This window comes from Camelus dromedarius, chromosome 9, assembly GCF_036321535.1.
Source record: "Camelus dromedarius isolate mCamDro1 chromosome 9, mCamDro1.pat, whole genome shotgun sequence".
Classification (NCBI taxonomy): domain Eukaryota; kingdom Metazoa; phylum Chordata; class Mammalia; order Artiodactyla; family Camelidae; genus Camelus; species Camelus dromedarius.
The window spans coordinates 33,054,341-33,074,590 of NC_087444.1; the positions used below are offsets into that span (position 1 = coordinate 33,054,341).

The 20,250-nt window shown below is 37.7% G+C and overlaps 1 protein-coding gene across 1 annotated transcript in view; it reads right to left on the reverse strand.

The window, feature by feature from the left end:
* Positions 1 to 19,926, reverse strand: part of PHLPP2 (PH domain and leucine rich repeat protein phosphatase 2) — a 63,166-nt gene extending 43,240 nt beyond the window's left edge. The window contains exons 1-3 of the mRNA XM_031458147.2: positions 19,784 to 19,926; positions 13,899 to 14,167; positions 4,522 to 4,655 (exon numbers count right to left, since the gene is read on the reverse strand). Coding sequence (XP_031314007.2) covers positions 4,522 to 4,655; positions 13,899 to 14,167; positions 19,784 to 19,882 — 502 coding nt within the window. The 5' untranslated portion in view covers positions 19,883 to 19,926. The remainder of the gene's footprint in view (positions 1 to 4,521; positions 4,656 to 13,898; positions 14,168 to 19,783) is intronic.
* Positions 19,927 to 20,250: the final 324 nt, after the last annotated feature.

Below are 20,250 nucleotides of genomic sequence, written 5' to 3' on the forward strand. Positions count from 1 at the left end.
TCCAGGGATCTCCAATTTTCCAGAGAAGAACAATGATAGGGAACTTCCCTATCAGCTATCAAAATCTATCAGATAAGTGTACTAATAAAACCAGTATTGGTATTAGTATAAGACAAATAGATCAATGTAACAGGATAGAGTTCAAAAACAGACCCCTGTCTGCATAGCAACTTAATAAAGATGATGCTTCAAATCAGCAGGAAAAGGATGAGCTATTCCTAAATGTTGTTGGGACAATTAGCTATCAATAGAGAAAGAAGAAAAGTTAAATCCTTACCTCTTACCACATTTTAAAAATATAAAAGTACTAGAAGAAAAAAAAGTACTGGAAGAAAAAAATGTACTGGAAGAAAATACAGAGGATGTTTATGACTTAGGATAGGAAGGAATGTAAATGCATTAAAGGAAAAGATTGACTAAATCTGATTAAATAAAACTTCTGCACACAAAAAAAGGAAACAAAATTAAAAAACAAGTTACAGGCTGCAAAAAAATTTTGTCACAAATACAGTATCCAAAGGATGTATATTCAGAATATATACAAAAGCCCTTTAGATAACTATGAAAAAAGATAAACAATAGAAATATCAATGGGTAATTCAAAGAAGAAGAAACCTAAAGATCCAATATAAATATGAAACAATATTCAACCACAGCAGTAATCAAGGAAACAAAATTAAAACAATAAGACCATCATTTTATCCATCAGATTAGTAAAAATTTTAAATGCTAATAATATTAAAAGGTGATATTGTCAGCAAAGGGGTGCTTTGATATACTGATCGGATATATATTTGTTTTGCAGTAGTAACTATTAATATTTTTATTAATATCTTAAATGTGAATATCCTATGACCCAATAATTTCATGTTTAGTGATCTACTCTGGTGAAATGCAGGTGCACAAAAATGCAACTTTACTACAATGCTGTTTGTAAAAGTAAAAAACTGGAAATAATGTAAATGTCCATCACCAGGAAAACTGTTATATAAACTATAACTCAATACCTCATAACTTAGAGAAATGCATATAGAAGACAGTAAAGGAAGGATCTCCAAAACACTGTTGGGAGAAAAAAGCATGAAGACCAACACCAAATGATACCACTTATATAAATGAAACTGATTTCCGCAAATACATATTAGACAGGAACAAAAGAAAATTCTGAAAAGGTATATACCAAATTGATTGTTACATCATAATTATCATATTATATATCACTGCTTAATAGATAACTACTTAGTATATACCTGTATTGACTCAAAAGTTCTATTTGTAGGACTCCTCCTCCCTCTACCCTTGGAGGTCAGCCATTCTCTTGACTTTCATAATTATCATTTCCTTGTTTTCTTTATATATTTGCTACTTTTGCATTAGTTATAGCAGCTTACTTGTAACAAAAAGAATATACTGGTTCAAACACAACAGATTTTTAATTCTCTGCTGGGGTGGGCACTGTGGGTTGCACCTGGGGTCAACTCTGTCAAGAAACTCAGGCTAACGGCTCTGCCATTTTCAACACATGACTTCAAATACTGCTGTGATGACTGCCTTTCTAGCTACAGAAGAGCACGAAGAAGCATGCACGAGGTTTTAGGATCCAAGTGTAAAAGTGGCACACAACAATTCCACTCCAAACCACTGAAGAAAACATTGTCACAGGTGCAAACCTAACCGCAGGAAAGACTGGGAAATGAGGTATATGACTGGGCAGTCACTTGTCCAACTCTAAGTCTTATTACAGAAGAAGGAAAGGACAGATTTGGATGGACAGATACTAGTAAGTCACACATCTCTGAACAACATGGCTGAGTTTTGCCTACCTGTTTTTGAACTTTAAGTGAACAGAAACATACTATGTGATTCTTCTGTATCTGGGTTCTTTTGTTTGTGTTTATGCTCCTTGGATGAAACTGCCTCAAACAACATGCACAGAGAATATAGGACAGAAAGAAATGCTCAGGCTGGGTGTTATGCTACCTAAGGTATTCAGTCCCAGAACTACACCTTCACTAGCAAATCACATTTTCTAGACTCCATTTCCTCACACATAGTAAGAAGCTGATTAATGGGCTCTCTTAATCTCTGTGATCAATCACCTTTAGTCACATGTTATTTCCACGGCTTGAGCCAGTCATTCCACTCATAGCCACCCCCACCCCCCCAAGCAAGTTGATAACTAGCATTTGCATAAGGGCCACCTGGAGTATCACGTACTTTTTCTTTCCAGCAAACACTGCAAAATTAACTGGTTTGAACTTGGGCCCTTCTGACATTATATTCTAACTAAATTAACTCACCAAAAACTCAACGCATGAAATACTGAAAGCGGATTATAAGCTATTTGCTTCAAAGAGAATACTTCAAATTCTTTAATACTCCTCTCTTCAAAAGGTGGGGCCTAATTCCCCTCCCTATAGTGTGGGCTATATTTGATGACTCAGTTCTAATAAACAGAAAGTGGTAAAGATGATGGAGACTTATGAGGCTAGGTCATAAAAAACACTGAGGCCTCCGTGTGTGCGTGTGCTTGTGCATGTGTCTCATCACTGGGAGCAGCTAGCTACCACACCACAAAGATACATGGGCAGCCTTATAGAGAGGTCCACATAGCAAGAAACTGAGGTCTCCTGCTAAAAGCTGATGAGGAACCAAGGCCTTCTACCAACAGAACTATGAGTGAGGCATGTTATTAGGAGTGAGTATTCCAGCTTCACTCAAGTCTTCAGATGACTACAGCTTCAGCCATCATAGAGACTACTATCTCATGAGACCCAAGTCAGAACCATCCAGCTAAATTACTCCTGGATGTCCAACCCACAGAAACTGTATGAGATAATAAATATTTATTATCATTTTAAGTCACTAAGTTTTGAGGCAATTTGTTACACAGCCAAAAGATAATATCCTTATCTACATATTTTTTTTCCTTTTTACCTTTTACTTCTGGTGTCATATACATATATTGCCTATTTTCAAAAATAACTAGCTTTAAAAACCTCTTTCTCAATCATAATTTTCTCACTCAAATTATATTAGATTCGCTAAATTAGAGCTCACTTTTGGAAATGTTCTCTGTAATAGACTTCCCCCCCAAAATACAGTAAATTCTACAAACTGGTACTCTTTTAGACTCTACTGAAAGTATCCTCTTAAGGGAATATTAAGATCCTGGGCATGCTATTATTTATCTGGTGGGTGGGGTTATACAAATTAATGGAATCATGCCAACCATTGTGCAGTGTAACTGACTACATATGCAATCTCACTGGTTAAAAAGGAGCTCGCCGGCACACCAAGGCTCAACTTCCACCCCAGAATGAAAACATGTAATGAAGAACGCCTGTTCAATTACAATCAGATAAGGAGCGTGTTACTCTCCCAGATTTATTTTTTTAACCAAGCTTTATAGTAACAGATGGGTTGTGTTCCTCAAATTAGTCTTAAAAGATTTTCCTCAGATTTAACGTCAACCTAGCAACTATTCTCCTTCCATGAACTAGCAAAGGAGAGAAATTAAAGGAAATAAAATAAAATGAAACCAACTTTCAAGAAACAACATGTCAGAAAATATTATTGTGATGAAAAATTATACATAAAATCTTATGTGAAGTACAGTTAATAAAACTGGCTTGTGACACTGTGTCACAGGAGTTGTATCAAGCATACAGAGATTAAATCAATAATTTGAAGAATGAGAGCAGGGACTCTTAGTAAATAGTTATGCCTACCTACACTAATTATTTAGTTATCAGTTCAATTATTTGATAAGTGGGTCATATTAACTCAAAACTGTAAGGTGTTAAATGACTGTCACTTATTAGCTGTCTGATCTTGATCAAGTTATTTAATTCCTCTGTCTCAGTTTGCTAATCTATAAAATGAGGTAACAATTTCTAGAGCATAAGGTGACTATAAATGAGTAAACTGGGTAATTCATAAGCATAAAAGTATATAGTAAGCACTCAAAAAATGGTACTTAGTAGTTGTATTAGGAGACTATGTATATTTGGAAAGTAACATTCAGAAAGTATCTGATTTCATTAAATATAAATTTATTACTAAAGTGATGAGGTGAAAAATAGTCAATAGGAGAAAAATGCACCAAAAGAGAAGAGAAAGTAAAAAATCCTAGATTCAACAATATACACATTTAGCAGATGTGTTCATTAAATATTAAGTCATATATGACAATAACCACCTACTTCTCAATATTCTTCAAATATCCAAAAGTTCATGGACTTTATAAGGAACCTTAAAATATAACTGATACTAAAGCATGATTTGATCAAGATGCTGGCAAAAGTATACAATAATCCCGTAAGTTAGCAAAACACTAGAATAAAAAGAGCAAAAATAAAAAGGGAAAATTGTTTTTGCTGTTGTTTTTTAATTAATTCGTTGATTGGCTTAAAAACAGCTTTTGACAAAAAAAAAAACCTTTAAAAGGTTGAAGACAGAGGTACAAATGATCAATTAAAAGCAGTTAACACATTCACAAAGCCATTGATAAATTCTTACCACCATAAAAACGAAGCATGCAGCCGAGGTCAGGATTGGCAGCCTCCTCCTGTATGCGCACAGGGTCGTCAAACCCCAGCCTGGATAAGTAATCGTAAACAATCTGAAGAGGTCGTTCTGTAGGTTCCAGTCTCCTGCTTACACAAGTGAAAAGAAAAATATTTGGTAATTAATAAAAATGCTTCATTTAATTTTTTAAATCTTTTAACATGCTCTACATTTTTACTTCTACATCAAGATTTTCTTTAATATCATATGATACAACTAACCCAAACAATTGGTGCTCAAAGTTTTTGGTCTTGGCAACTCTCGATAGTCTGTGAGGCACCCAAAAAGCTTTTGTTTACATGGGGTGTATCTATTGATATTTACTGAGTTAGAAGGTAAAATTAAGAATTTCTAAACATTTACTCATTTTTTAATAACAATAAACCCATTATATGTTAACAAGTATTTTTTGAAAACTGTATTTTCAAAATAAAACAAATTTAATGAGAAGATTGACACTGTTTTACATTTTTGTAAATCTCTTTAATAGCTGGTTTAATGGAAGACACCTAGATTCTCAGATTTGCTTCTACATTCAATCTATTGTAATATTATGTTATGTAGCCTCTAGAAAACTCCACTGTATACTCATGAGACTGAGAGTTAGAAGAAAATTAATATCTCATTATTATAATGAAATAGTTTTGACTTCATGCACCTCTTCAAAAAGTCCCAGGGATCCCCCAAAAGGTCCTTTGAGACTTTCTCATCCAAACTTTAAGGCATCGAAATTATGAGATATAAAAGATTATACCTGGCCATAAATTATTTCATATAAGCTACACACACAATTACAGACGGAGACTTTGGGTTGCCTACTACATTCTATATATTTCCTCTGGCTTCATAGATGATTTTTCCATAAAAATCAGGAATGAATTGCCCAATAATTCCCCAGAAATCACTCTACTACATGGTCCTGACTGAAAACTAGGTAAAACCATAATGTCAGTAAATCTTTTGTGGCCTCTGGTGACACCACATAATTTAAATCACACAGACTTAAGATAGCTCTTTTACAATTATTTTATCAGAAAGCAAACAGTCGTAAATATAGCAGCTAAGAGTATGAACTCCAAAAGTCAGACTGTCTGGGTTTGAGTGTCACTTCTGCCACTTACTAGCTGCATACCCCTGGACAAGTTATTTAACCTGGTTGCCTTAAATTCCTCATTAGTATAATGAGAATAACAGAAGTGCCTAACTCACAGAGTTGTTATTAAAAGTATTTATTTGTTTAAAATAAGATATCATATAGTATATATGCTTATTTAACAAAGTATTTCCCACGTAGTAGTGTTCAATAACACATTGATAATTATTCAAAAAAACTCTTAGGACTGGAATAAAATTTTAATTAGAATAAAAATACAGTATCTCCCCCATCTGAAACAACTATCAAAAAACAAGTACAGGAGAGGGAGAGGGTATAGCTCAGAGGTAGAGTGCATGCTTAGCTTGTACAAGGTCTTGGGTTCAATCCCCAGTACCTCCATTAAATAAATAAATACACCTAATTCCCCCGTCCTCAAAAAAAAACAATAAATTAAGAAGTATAGGAAAACCTATGTGTTCAAAAGGTCTTGAAGAACGTTACTCTTTATGTCTTAAAAGAATTGTTTAGAAAATTTAAGACTTGTATTAACTAAAAGAAACACGATACACTTCCCATCATGGCAAAAAGATATGAAGGACCTCTGTGTTCTCTGGTTAAAGAATCTGAAAATACTGTTGGCCACAAAATTTAAGTAAAAAATAACATGAAATGGGAACACTACAAAGACGAATATAAACAACTGTATCAATATGGTAATTTAGGAATGGAAACCATATTGATGAGCATGAAGAAACAAAAATTAAGCCATCACCCGGCCCCTCCTGACTGCTCAGTTCTGACTTTTAGCTTCCATAAACTCAGAACTACTACATAGGGAACGACGAAAGAACTAAAACCCTACAAAGACCAATAAATATTGAATTTAATAGAAACAGAAAATAAACTTCAGAATAAAAATACCAGTTACAATTAATCTCTAGTCAAATAAAATAAAAATTCTCAAAGGGCTGTGACAATATTAGGCAGCTTCCCAGTACACGGTAGAATTCTTCTAAAAAGGACGCATTTTAAGAGAATTGTAATAAAATATATCCTGGAGGGGTCAATTAGCCATGTAATCTGAAGACTGCCTAAAGGATTAACTTGAAGACAAGGTGACCAAGGGCATAAAGAGCTGTCTCTATCTTCCAATGTTGGAAAGGATTAGAGTTACTCTAGACTGCCCCAAAGAATCGGACCGGAACCAACAAGAAAAAGTTGCACAGGTAAATTTGGATTAAAAATGAGGAAGAACCTTAATAATTAGAGATGCCCAATAATGAAACAGACTGCCTCTTAGAATAACTCACAGAGAGCTAGAGAGCCATCTGTCACAGAAATTTTAGAAGAGTTTCCTCTTCTAAAGAAGAATCAAGTTTGGCCAGATGATCTTTAGGGACTTTTAGAATTCAAGGGTCTGTGAGGTATCCAAGACACCAACCTAACACAATTCAAATTTTACCTGAACAGTGCTATTATTTCTGGATACAGAATTCAATGTAAATATAATTCCATAAATGATCACATATTCAAAACCAAGAAATAGTTTTTTCAGGCCAAATCCTACTAGCTCAATTTTTCTCTTCCTCCCTAGAAAACCAAGAGAAGTGGAAACATCCTAATTCTGACATATTTTACATAATCAAATTTCCTGGTCTAAAAAGGCTCTCTCGATTTTGGAAACCATTTTTATATATTTCTACCTAGACAGTATTTTCCCTGGTGGGAGGAAAAAAAAAAATCAAGAGATTCTTAACATCTGCTCTTATTAATTTAGCATAAATGAGCAAACAAGAAATATTTCAAGAACTGCAAAAACAAGTAAAACAAGAGACTAATTCCATTTACTCATTAAACTCATCTGCTTAAGAGAGTAGAGAGTACTGGGGGAGGGAAAAGCTGTAATATGCTTACAGATCAATTTTGTGTTTCAAAGTTCCAAAAGTTTAACAGGTGGCTAATTAGCTATTTGTTAAATCTCTCACAAATCAAAAGAAATGTATATAGTGCCAAACAGGTGTAGGAGAGAGTAATGCTGGCAATGAAAGGTTTCATTCAGCATTTGAAATACTTCTACTAGCTTTACGGAGAAACAGTAAGTCTATTGTTAATAGTTTTGGCTTGCTTCTAAGGCTTCCAGCAGCTACTATAGTCCTTGTAAATCTGAAGATATGTGCATTTGATTTTCTCTCCAGAACAGCCAACCAACATAACACTGTTATCAACAGTGATTTATAGCTCTTAGCCAACAGTTATTCTAGACAGTGACCACAGTTAAGATATTGGTAACAGAAAATTTCATTCCAAGTATTATTTCACAAGAATTCCAGTTAATAGTGGGAGGCAAATTATACATTATTAAAACCCAATGTATTGTATCCAAGGTCCTAACAAAGCACAGCAGCAATCTCTACCTCAAAGTCAGGTCTTTCCTGGCTCAATCTCTGACCACCTATAAAAACCTGCAAATGTTAAGACCAACAAAATAGAGTATAATACAAACAGTAACAAGGATACTTCAATGTATGTAAGTGTTTCACATTTTACAAAACTAGGCCTATTTCTGCAAATAAGTAAAATGAGGTTCAGAGTCACACAATTAGTACATAAGGGCATCAGGGTCTGAACCTGTGTTGGTTTCCTGACAAAGCTTAGCCTCCTTTAGGAAAATCACATTATTTTAAAGATGTAGTTAAAATAATTTATGCAGAAGAGAGTTCAAAGTATGTTAACTTACACCAAGAACCCTAAAAAAATTATGTTTTAAAATTATTGTACTTCATTAGTCTAATACATTATCATTTGAAAGATATACTATTTTTATGCATCATTGTTGCATAAGAATCTTACTAGCCTTCCCTGTCCCTAGGACGGAGGTTCTAAATCCTAGGAATTTCCTGGGTAATGGGAGTGTCTTAGTTATTCGTGAGCCCCCAGGATAGCCCGAGTTTAAGCTAAGAGATGAGCTGACTCAGGATGGGGGCTGGTCACCAGGAAGAGTAGCTACCAGAAGAGAGGGCTGGGGCATGGAGTCAGCCCAACCTTGGGGAGGAGAGGGCTGGAGATCCGAGTTCAAGCACGTAGTCACTGATTCAATCAATCCAGCCTGCTCAATACTACCTCAATGAAGACTCTGTACCAAAGTTCTGTAGAGCTTCCTGGTGAGTGCACAACTAACATGCCAGGAGGGTGACAGATCCTCCCAGACCTCATCCTCTGTGTGTCTGCATCTGGCTGGTCCAGATACATATCCTTTATATTAACGTATCGCTTTCTTGAGTTCTGTGAGACATTCTAGTGAATTAGTGAACCCTGAAGGGGTCATGGGAACCCCCAGATTTTTATCCAGTTGGTCAGAAGTGCAGCCAGGTTCTGAAGTCAAGGCAGTCAAGGTCTTCTTGAAGACAATGTCCTTTAACTTTTCAAGTTTGTGTGAACTCCAGGTAGTTAGTATCAGAACTGTACTGCAGGAAACCAGACAGCCTTGCAAAAAACACTGCCCATTAGACTATGACCTACCTACAAGTGTAAGATATAAACTGATTTCAGAAGTAGTAAAATGTAAAAACAAAACAAAAAGTTTTAATAAAAACAAATTTTTAATGTATAACACATTCTTTTAAAGTAGTACATAAGTATGAAGCATAAAACAAAAATAATCTTTTTCTTTCCTCAGTGGTAATCAGCTCAGGATGCATCAGAAACTGAACTTTCCATTCCACTTTTATAATATCAAGAAATGGTAAGTAAAAATTCAGTGACTTGTTAAGAGGTTACCCAGCTAGTCAGTGACAGGAAAGGAATTAGAACTCAGGATTCCAAATCCCAAGGGCATTATTGTCTGTTATACACATCTATTGCTTCTTAGCTTATCTTAAAAGATAGTTTATCAAAGATAGTTACACAGAAATCTTAGTCATTTTGATGACTAAAAATAAAAGTAAATATATGACCATGAGCCAAAGGGCACTCCATTTTGTTACAAGTGATCTTGTTACAACTTTTCAGATAGAAGGCAATGATTACACTAAGCTTCACTAGTGAGTCATTTATGACTCAAACAGTTTAATAAAACAGACAGGCTAAATATTATCACGTAAAGAGAACTGGACTGGGAGACAGGACATTTGTGTTCCAACTACAGCTCTAGCACCAGGCAGCTTTGGACCTGACCTCTCCAAGCCTCTGTTTAACATCTATAAGATGAAGGAAAAATGGATTCAGCGATTCCCATGGGGAAGTTACTGGCCTTGTGGGCAGAGCAATTCTTTGCTGTACAAGACTGTCCCACACTTTGAGGACATTAAGGCTCTCTGGCCTTTGTTCTGTAAATGCTGTTAACTCTCCCCCGTTGATGTGATAACCAAAAAGCCATGCCCAACACATGTTTCCAGATGGAAAGGGCAGGGGGTGGTGGGGCTGTTAGGTTGGGTTCTTATCCCTGGTAGATATCTCTCTCAAGTTCCCTCAAGTACTAGAATTCTATAAGTTAGTTAGCCCTCGGTTATACTCAAGAGATAAGTCCATGGTTAAAAAAGAGTAAGGAAAGAAGGAAGTCATGGATGATTTAGGAATAACATGGGGTAATTTTAGTCCCCGTAATCCCATTTTTAGGACCTAATCCAGGGAAATCAACAATGTATAGATTTATGGGCAAAGCTTTAGCCAACACACATCGTCCAAACCTTGAATGACCTGCAACAACTCAAATAGGTAGCACTTCCTGAGCACTTGCTAGGTCCAGGCATCATTTTAAGTACTTTATGTCCTTGCTACTCAAAGTAGCAAGCACGTTACTTAGGAGCTTAATAGAAATACAGAACCACAGGCCCCATCCCAGACCTACTGAAACAGATTCTGTATTTTAACAAGATCACCAGGTAGGCATTAGAGTTTAAGAAGCTCTACTTTACAAGCATTAATTCATTTAAGCTTCATAACATGTATAATTAATTTAGTCATCATGACAACCTTATAATGTAAGTATTATTATCCTCCATTTTACAGATTAGTAAACTGAGGACAAAACATTAGGTAAGTTGCATAGTAATGGTCAGAGCCAGAAGCTGAACCCACACACTCTCAATCCAGAACCCAAGCTCTAAACCATTACTGCACATTATTTCTCAAGTTTCTGAAATAAAGTATATGTACAAAATGGAAGATTCTGTAGCTATTAAAACTGGTATCTAAGGAATTTTTAATGACACAAGGAAATTAATTGAAATAGGCAATAAATAAAACTGAATATATGGTGTGGGTCCAAATATGCAATTTTTTAAAATTACATACAAACACTCATTTCAAAAAAGATCTGGAAAAAAATGTTACTATGGCAGGGATGGGGGAACATAGTATATGGAATCTGGTGTCAATGCCAGAGTTCAAATTCCAGCTCTACACTTACTAGCTGAGTGATCCTAGGTGATATGATTAACCTTTTTAAGCCTCATTTTCCTCATCTATAAAATGGGGAAAATATTTACCTCATAAGACTGTTACCAGGATTAAATGAGATGATCTCCAAAAAGCATAAATATTGAAAATAATTATTTCTCTTTATACTTCTTCATTTTTCCAAAATTTCTATAATGAACACATATTGCACTTCACTAAGCAGCAAAAAAAATTACTAATAAAGATAATGCCTTGTGGGGAGGGAATAGCTCAGTGGTAGAGTTCATGCCTAGCAAGCACAAGGTCCTGGATTCAATCCCCAGTACTTCCATTAAAAAAAAAATCTAATTACCTCCTCCTCACCCCCCAACAAGTATATAGTGCTGTATGTCAATTATATCTCAATAAAACTGGAAGAAGAAACATAATTATTTAAAAAAATTTTTAATTAAAAAAAAAGAAAGAAAAAGATAATGCCTTAGACTGTCAACTATCTTATGAAGGGCTCTTACAAAGTACCTATTCCTCTGATTAGATAAATGTAAGATTTAACTCAAACAATTAACAGTTGAGTAAGAGATTTTAAAAGACCTTTAAATAAGTACGATTAAATAGTGAAACCGAGTAAGGAGCGCTGTGCCAATTTCCCTCCAGAGGGCCTTTACTCAGAAGGAAGTCCACCATCTACCACGAATGATTTCAGCATTCCAACTTCTTGGCAGTAAGTGCCTAGCCTTGAACAGGTTACCAGACCTCTCACAAAGCCTCAGTTTTCCTCATCTGAAAGCAATGAATGATCCTACCTCTCGTAGAGTTACTGTAAGGATTCAATAAGAAAGTGTGCATTAAGCAGTAAGCCCCCGAACTAGCAAAGAAAGCACTTAATGTTAGCTAAAATTTGCCATCATCATCACCATCATTCTTTGGCTGGCTGAGACTTCTTGAGCAATTCCAGCAATGAAAATAGATTCATACCTTCAAATTACAGTTCAATAGTGTTTTCCTTATTTTGCAATCAATTATTTTCAAAGAGCTACTTCATTACAAAATGATCAACGCCACGAGGCTAAAAAGAGACAAACTCTCCATTTTAAGTACAGTTTAGATTCACAAAAGTAAATTATATCACATTTGGATTCTTAACTAACTATACAACTAGTAGCAGCAAGGCAATTCAAGTGGGATTTTCTCCACTATTCTAATAGATTTGGATACAAATACACATTAGTATACAAATGAGTAAGTCAGGTTTAAATACTTGAACTCCATCAATCACTACCAGCTGTAATGTAGGTCAAGGCTTTCCACCTGATAAAATTAGATCCGAATCAGTGTTAAGATTTAGAAAAGCCTAAGGATCACCCAGTCTGATCCTTTCATTTTACAAATGGATTTAGGAAATGTAGTTAACTGGTGAACAAGGAAAACATTCAAGTGCTAATCTACTTTTTCAGGAATTAGTCCAAATCTTAAAAGGAACACATAATAAATCTCAGGTTAGACTTTTTAAATGGTATCAATTTTTAGCTCGGCTAAAGGTGTTACTATTATTATCACATTTTTAGGTGTAAGTGGGAGCTCCCCTTCTCACTTTCAACAGTATTGAGTCCACAGTTTTAAATTTTGTTTCAAGACATTTATTTTTAACAGGGAAGGGGGAGGAAAGAAAGTCAATGGTCAGGTACTTAAGGAGCTCTTATTTGATGTCTAACTCAAAGAACAGATAGTAACGTTTTTAAAAAAGCTGAATCAGAGTTCATATGCACAGTACAAGACGACTATGAGAGTACTTTTCCTCTTCACGTTTATATAAAAAATTTTAAAGAAAACACAAATGACTTAAACCTATGAAAGTAAGCTAAACCTCACTAAGATAAATGAAAATTAAAACAAAATAACAAAACTATCAGATCTGCAAAAATCTATGTCATCAGTTTTGAAAAAAGATTTGTGTTTGGAATGCTAAATATATGATTCTTTAAAAACTGTTGACAATCATTTCTATTCACAGTCAAGTATGCACTCATACATGAGTATGTGTGTATACACGTAAGATTTAACACTAACGTGTTCTGGAGAAAGTAAGGGGGGAAACAGGTATACTTTGATATTACTCATCAAAGTATAACTTCTATGAAGAGGCATTTGATAATATCTATCAAAATTATAAATGCACATATCCTTTGAGCCAGCAGTTCCACTTCTAGTTTACCCTACAGATGACTTCCACATAGGAGAAATATCACAGGTACAAGGATATTCATCACAGCAGTGCTTGTAGTAAAAAAAACTGGTAACAATCTGCATGTCCATTAATAGGAGACTGGCTAAAATTATGGTACACTCACAAAACTGAATACCACGTGGCCATCAAATAAATGAAAACTATATAAATATTAATATGGAAAGATCTCTCAGAGACATTAAGTCGACAATGTGTTGCACACAGCACCATTAGTTTTAAAATTTATATGTAAATAAAGGTATGTAATCATGCAAAAGCATATGTACTTCTCATTCTATTTCCTTTTACACATTTCTATTTCATCCTATTTACACGTATTATCTTTCAAAAGAAAAAAAACTTTGAAAATATTTAAACTTAGACATCCAACTTATGGTGTAACCCAAAAGAAGTAACTATCAAATTTCCCTGATAGTTTTTAAACTCAAGAATCCTAACATCTGCATTCCAAGGACAAATTTTTTTTCCAAGCCTAGTGACTCAGTAGTCATCATCAGTTGCAGTATGAACAACATCCCGAAGTCTACTTCCAACAGAAACACATGTGACATACACTGCAGTAGAACTAGAGTGGCAAAACTCAGATCTCACCTGACCAGATCTCCATGAAGCTGTAAATAGAGACTTTCCCTTCCCTCTCCAGCACATATTTCTGATGCTGGTGTCTCCACTGTGCAAAGGACAAGATGTAAGTCGGAGGTGGTGGAGGAGGTGGTGGTTGTAGTGGCAGTGGTCGTGTCCGCTCCATAGAGGTAAACACAGCCTCTCTTCACATCTTCTCTCAGCCAGTCTCGCTCTCGAGAACCAAACCTACTTCTCCTATTCAAACAGTTTCTGCTCCCATTGCGTTTCATATTTCTCTAAAGGATGCCAAGAGAAAGAAATTGTTAGCTTAAAAGTCTAACTGAACTGGACATGTTCAGTCCTCGCCTTACCTTTCTCCTCTGTATCCAACAATACTCCGACCCAACTGCCTCCTCCCACAGCGCCCTCCACATCTGCCACACCCATTCTTCAACCAGAAAACAATTTTCTTTATCGCTAGCTGCTCATGTTTCTGTCCATCAACTTCTGACCATTTTTTCCTTATATTTTCAGAAAAGTGTCAAGAATAACAACCATGTACCTACTGCCCAACTTTCACAAATTTTAATAATCTCCCATCTTTAGTTCAGATCATTGTTCTAAAGAACATCTATATATATTCTTACATATATAGCTAAAGCCACTTGGAATCTAAAACAATCCCATTTCCTTCCCCTTCTCCCCAGAAATACACATTGTACTATATTCAGTATTTATCATTCCATGTTTTTTGGCTTGTCATGTATGTATATATCTATAAACTATATAGTATTGTTTTATATGATTTAAAACTTTATCTAAAACCTAATATACGTCACTGTAATTTTCAAATTTGATTCAGCACAGGTTTAGAGATATATCTATGATAATACACCCAGCTCATTCTTTTCGGGGGGGTGGGAATTAGGTTGGTTGGTTGGTTAGTTGATTGATAATAGAGGTACTGGGGATTGAACCTAGGACCTTGTGGCAGCTCATTCTTTTGTATAACATTCTATTATATGAATACACCAAAACTTATCCATTCTCCTGCTGATGGCATTTAGTTTGTCTCTAATTTTTCACTGTTGGAAATAATGCTGCAATAAACTTTTCTGTATGTCTCCATATTCAAACTAAAAGTTTCTCTAGGGTGCTGACCCTCTGCTTCATATCCCAAGTAAGCAAGTGCAGAATCAACACAATACTGCATAAATATTCTTTCCAGTCTCATGTTTCAAAAAAATTACTGTTGCATTTGATTAACTTAGGTACGCCAGACATATTGTGAAGTTACCTTACCTTAACTCAAAAACAACTGCTACAGCAATATAACAAGTTTCTAAAGATCAGCATTTATCTGCTCAATTTTTTTTAACCTCTATTTTTATAGCAGGCCATTTCTCTTCCCTTTAATAAAAAATGAACTTCCACAAACAGTTACACTGACACACCTCTCCAGAGCCACTCCCCACTGCATTTCACAGTTTCAGTCATATCCAACTCCACAAACACACCAGTTATTCCACAGGTCTGTGACTTGTTTGATATGCTCATCTCCATCTTGTCCATCTGAACAGTTATTCTTCAGAACTCTCCTCAGACGCTCCCCTCTCTATGGAGCCTTCCATGTCTCCTATCCTCCCTTTCTCCTCCTGTCTAGAACGATTTAATAACTCTACTCTCCTCAGCAGAACTTCTTCATTTTGAAGTGAAGATACTTCCATCACTGTGTACAACACAATGAGTTTTTGATTATTTATTTGATATTTCTTCTTCTCTTCCATAGCAATAACCTAGTATAGTACCTTAACACCTGGGTGGCACAGAGATGCATGCAGAACTCAGCTGAAGTCACAGAAATGTATTCCCAGTTTGTACTGTAGCCTAAGTAGCTCCGGCAAGATGTTGGAACAAACTTGGGGGAAAAAAATGTCCATTTTTATAGGCAACTGTACAATCTTTTCTTTGTATCAGCTGCAAAGTAAATAAAATACTTTTGCTACTGTTCTCATAGGAAACAGAAATATCTAAAGCAAATATTGTATTTGTAATTATTGAGATTAAATATTTGAGGATAACTGTAGCACCTAAAATTCAGTCTCTAAAGATAGTAAAGAGAGGGGATAGAAAAGTTAGAAGGCATTCCCATGTGGAGAGAAAGAAAAAGAAGAAACAAGAATGGCTTCATTGTTTAAGTTTAGGATTAACAAAGCTAAATCGATCATTTTACAGATCTCAGGGATTTAAGTATAGCTATTCAAAACCATGAGGATTATTACTGATTCTAACTTTAGATAAGTAGGATCAACTCCTGCTACAAGTGGGAACTAGGTCTCTCCCTTCTCATCAAGAGCATTTTCTCAAAGCTGAATATCTCAGAATTAACAAAGGACTTTCCAGCACTTACTCTATAAAGACAGGGACCATCATATTTGCACCACTAAATAACCTTAACTACTGCATAGTTAACCACTGATTTTAAATATTCTTTATTTTTTAATCTGTGGGAAAAATTAATGGATCCATCTGAAAATAGTATTCTATATGCTACAGTAACATTTCTACAAAGAAGCTCTGCCTTCTGCACCCAGTGGACAGCAACTGTGCTTGCTCACTGCTAATAGAAAAGGGCCAAGCAGACACTAGTCCACAAAACCACCAGAAAGTTTCTTTAAAAAAACTTTTTAATTAAGGTCAAAGAATATTCCACTAATCTTTTCAATCTTAGGAACATTAAGACAGACCCCAGGAAGTATTATGTTAGTTCAACCATGACTTTTCCTCTGTGAGGATTTTTAACAGTCATTTTTTAAAGTATATATCTAGTTCCCTTAAGACTATAAAATCCTTAAGAACTTTACATTGTTGAAACGTATGTGCTGTTGGTCACAGAATGTCTTGCAGCTTTTAGAATCATTACTCCACTGGAATTGCTAGATTGAGAACACTTTTTATTTCCTCCCTTATTCTTATATAAAAACAGTTGACAAACTTACCTGAAACAGAACACAACTATAATCACCCTCACATCAAACAAGTGTATAAAGAGCACATTTAAGATTTAAAGATATTTCTCGAAAGCAGAATAAGCCATGAATTAAGTACTCACTTCAGTGTTACACTTTTAATTCTCTAAAAAATGAAGATAATATTGAGGGCTCTGATCAGTTCAAAGGTGATAAACTATTAAATGCCCACATACAATTAACTCTAAGATATGCCTGGTAGAACAGGGTCTGGTAGAAGTAACTCCCCACACTCAGTGAGTTCTACTAGACCGTGAAATATGAAGTAAGGTACACGTTCCTGCATTCAAAACTTTAAAACATGGGCTCATCTCTAGCAATATACATGTTAAGAAATATTTTGGAAGGAGTGGATAAGTTAAGGACAGGAAGACCATTTCAATTCATTAAAATCTTTGAGGTATCAATTGATTTTTAAAAACCATATACACATTATTTTGATAAAAAATCAGAACCTATCATTGAACAAATGGATCTCATGGCATTCACTGACTAGATTAGTTTTAACATCAATTCTTCTGCAGACTGAGTAAAAAAAATAATCTCCAAATTGTAGCAACCATCTGGAAAATTTCTGCTTCAAAGATACTCCCAGTAATCTTAAAAGTATTAAAAGTCTCATACTTACACTACAACTAAAATTATAAAGGGGTACACTCTAAATAGTAATTTGCTAAATAAACCTGGGGGCAAATTTTGAATCAAATTTTCCAATACTTCATACGGATGGACCTAGGCCTAATCTAAGTTGCACTGGCTTAGTTATATTACCCTCTTTATGAAAATCTATATTCTTTGACAATAAGGTTCATGATTTGGTATTAAGTATAAAAGAGATACTAAAAATGATAAACCTTTTTCAAAGGGTTTTCAGAGAAGAACATGTAGGAGATTATGACTTTCTTCCCAATTCAGAAAGTCTTCTACTTAGATATTCCTTTCCAGTTTCACCTGACACAAAATTCAACCACTTAGTTATTGAAGGGAATTTGTGTACGTAGAACACACTACACTTATTCTTCATAGCCGATCCCATTTATTTACAAGTATGCAAGGGCCCTAGACACTGTCACCCTCCCCATACCACCAGCTCAGTACTAGACTCAAGATAATGGTCTCCAGATTAGAACCCCAGGGATCTAGTGGTAGACTGGACCACTTCCTGGAAGTGTAGTAAGGCCAGACCCTTCAATAAAGATCCACATTTCCCAATTCCTTCCCTCCTACAATTTAACTCGCTCCCCCCCTACACACAAAAAAAGTTGTAAAAATAGCCAAGGTTGTTTACCTTCTAGGCCAGAGGGCACTACCTATCTCTCAGACCAGCCCTTTCCTGATAAGCCAGACCAGTAGAACTTTTTTAAGTTCACTCACAATTTACATTTTTGTGATCTTATATAAGTAAGTATCTAAAAGCCTTTGAATAATTATACTTAAAATTTGATTAAGTATTTTACAATAAATATGTACAAGGTTTACGCAGAAGTGGAGGTAAACTATGAAAAGTTATTTAAGTCGCTGCATTGAAATTGGGAGGTAGCAGAAAAAATGTTTTATATCGTACAGAGTTCTATTTTACGTTGCTTCGTGGATTCACCAGGTGCTTCAAATCTATTGTTTTTCTCCGTGCTACCATCTTTGTGATGTCCTACGAATAACCTTAATAACAAGTATACAATGCCACACTCAATCCCAAAGAATGACTATTACTTAATGTACTTTTTAACATCACGTATTTTCATTGTTTTGCCAAGTATTTTTGAAACTTGTCAAATATAAATTTTCTTTGCTCTCTTCCTTTTCTCTGGCAAGTTTTAAATCCTGCTGATTCCTATTCTAGCACTCTAGAAGGAATTCCACCTCCAGAAGGACACCTAGTTTACTTATTTGACCTACAGAAAAATTTCTCTCCAACTATTTCAAAGGCTAGAAGAAAACTCCATCCAGTGAGTCTCCCCCAATCCCTCCTTTTAGCCACCTTCCCTGTCCCCTCCCCACCCTACTTACATTCCTTGTGCATTTTAACTTCTTGTCATCACCTTCAAGACTCCACTCCCCGCCCTGCCTGCATCTGCCTTCATTTCCTCCTACTCCCCCCAATTCCTGCCAAAAAGCCCCGCTAGCTGCCTGTTGCATAACTGCTCCCCCATTACCGTCTCCCTGGATTGTCAGCCCCGCTCCCGCCAGCAGGAATGCCCCTTTTTGTCCAACCCCTCCTCCCTTCTGCAACACGCCCCGCGATTCCCCGAGATTAAGCTCCTCCGGGGATTCTCTCTCCGGGCGGGGCAGTTCGAGCTTGCAGGCCGGCTCTTCGGGGCGGGGGACCGGGTCTTAACTTCGGTGGTAAGCCCCGAGAGCAGAGTCGGCCAGCTCCAGCCGGCGCAGCCCCGAGCACACTGCAGCGCCCGGCCAATCATCGCCGCCATCCTCCCGCAGGGGTGATGTCTTCAGGTGTCCGGGGACAGAGCCCTGCGTACTTCCAGCTCCGCTCTCAGGTCAGGAGCCGCCGGGCCCGGGGCCCCGAGCGCGGCGGGGGAAGGCCGAGGCGGGCTTCCAGGTCCCGAAGGAACCGGGTGGGAGGCGGCGACCGGGTGGACGCCGGCCCCAAGGCGTGGGCCTGTGAGGCGGGTGGCGCGCGGCCAGGGATGGGCAGCGGTGTGGACAGAGGCGGCTGCGGCCGCGGCCGCGGCCTCGGCGGGCGCCAGGCGAAGAGGCCTCCGCGGGTGCCGCGGCCCCTCCAGCCGGTTTTCGGGGCGACCGAGCCGTGAAGCTGACTGACCGACGCGAGGCAGGGGTCGCCGGCTGCCTCAGCCACCGCGCGGGGCAGGGGCGGCCTCCCCCTGCTTTCGCTCCCTCCCCATCCCGTACACCCGCCCGCCTCACCTTCAGGACCCTAATCCCGCCCGGCCGGCAGCTCGCGGGCGCTTCGGGCGGCTCCGGGGGCTCCAGCGGGCCCGCGGGCCCCGGCTCCACCTCCCCCATCGGCGGCTGGCAGAGGCTGCACAGGGACGCCCAGCCGGCGCGACGCCGAGCGGAGCCTCGGCTGCGCGCGCGAGCAACCCGCGGCCCCGCCCCCCGAGGCCCGTCGGCCCCGCCCCGGGCCCCGCCCCGCCCGCAGCCCCGCGGGCCCTGCGTAGCTGTGGGCCCGGTGCATCACCAGCGCTGCGAGCCGCCTACCGGCGGTCTGGCGTCCACGGACCCCGCGGGCGGAGCCGGCTGCGACCGCAGGGCTGGGCCTCCGCCGTCGGCCGCCCTTGGTTTGGAGGACTGAGGCGCAGGGAGGGTTATTTCCTGCTATCCCAGCCTCCGAAGTATGGGCTGGGTTAGGGGCAAGGGGGGCATCTGCACCT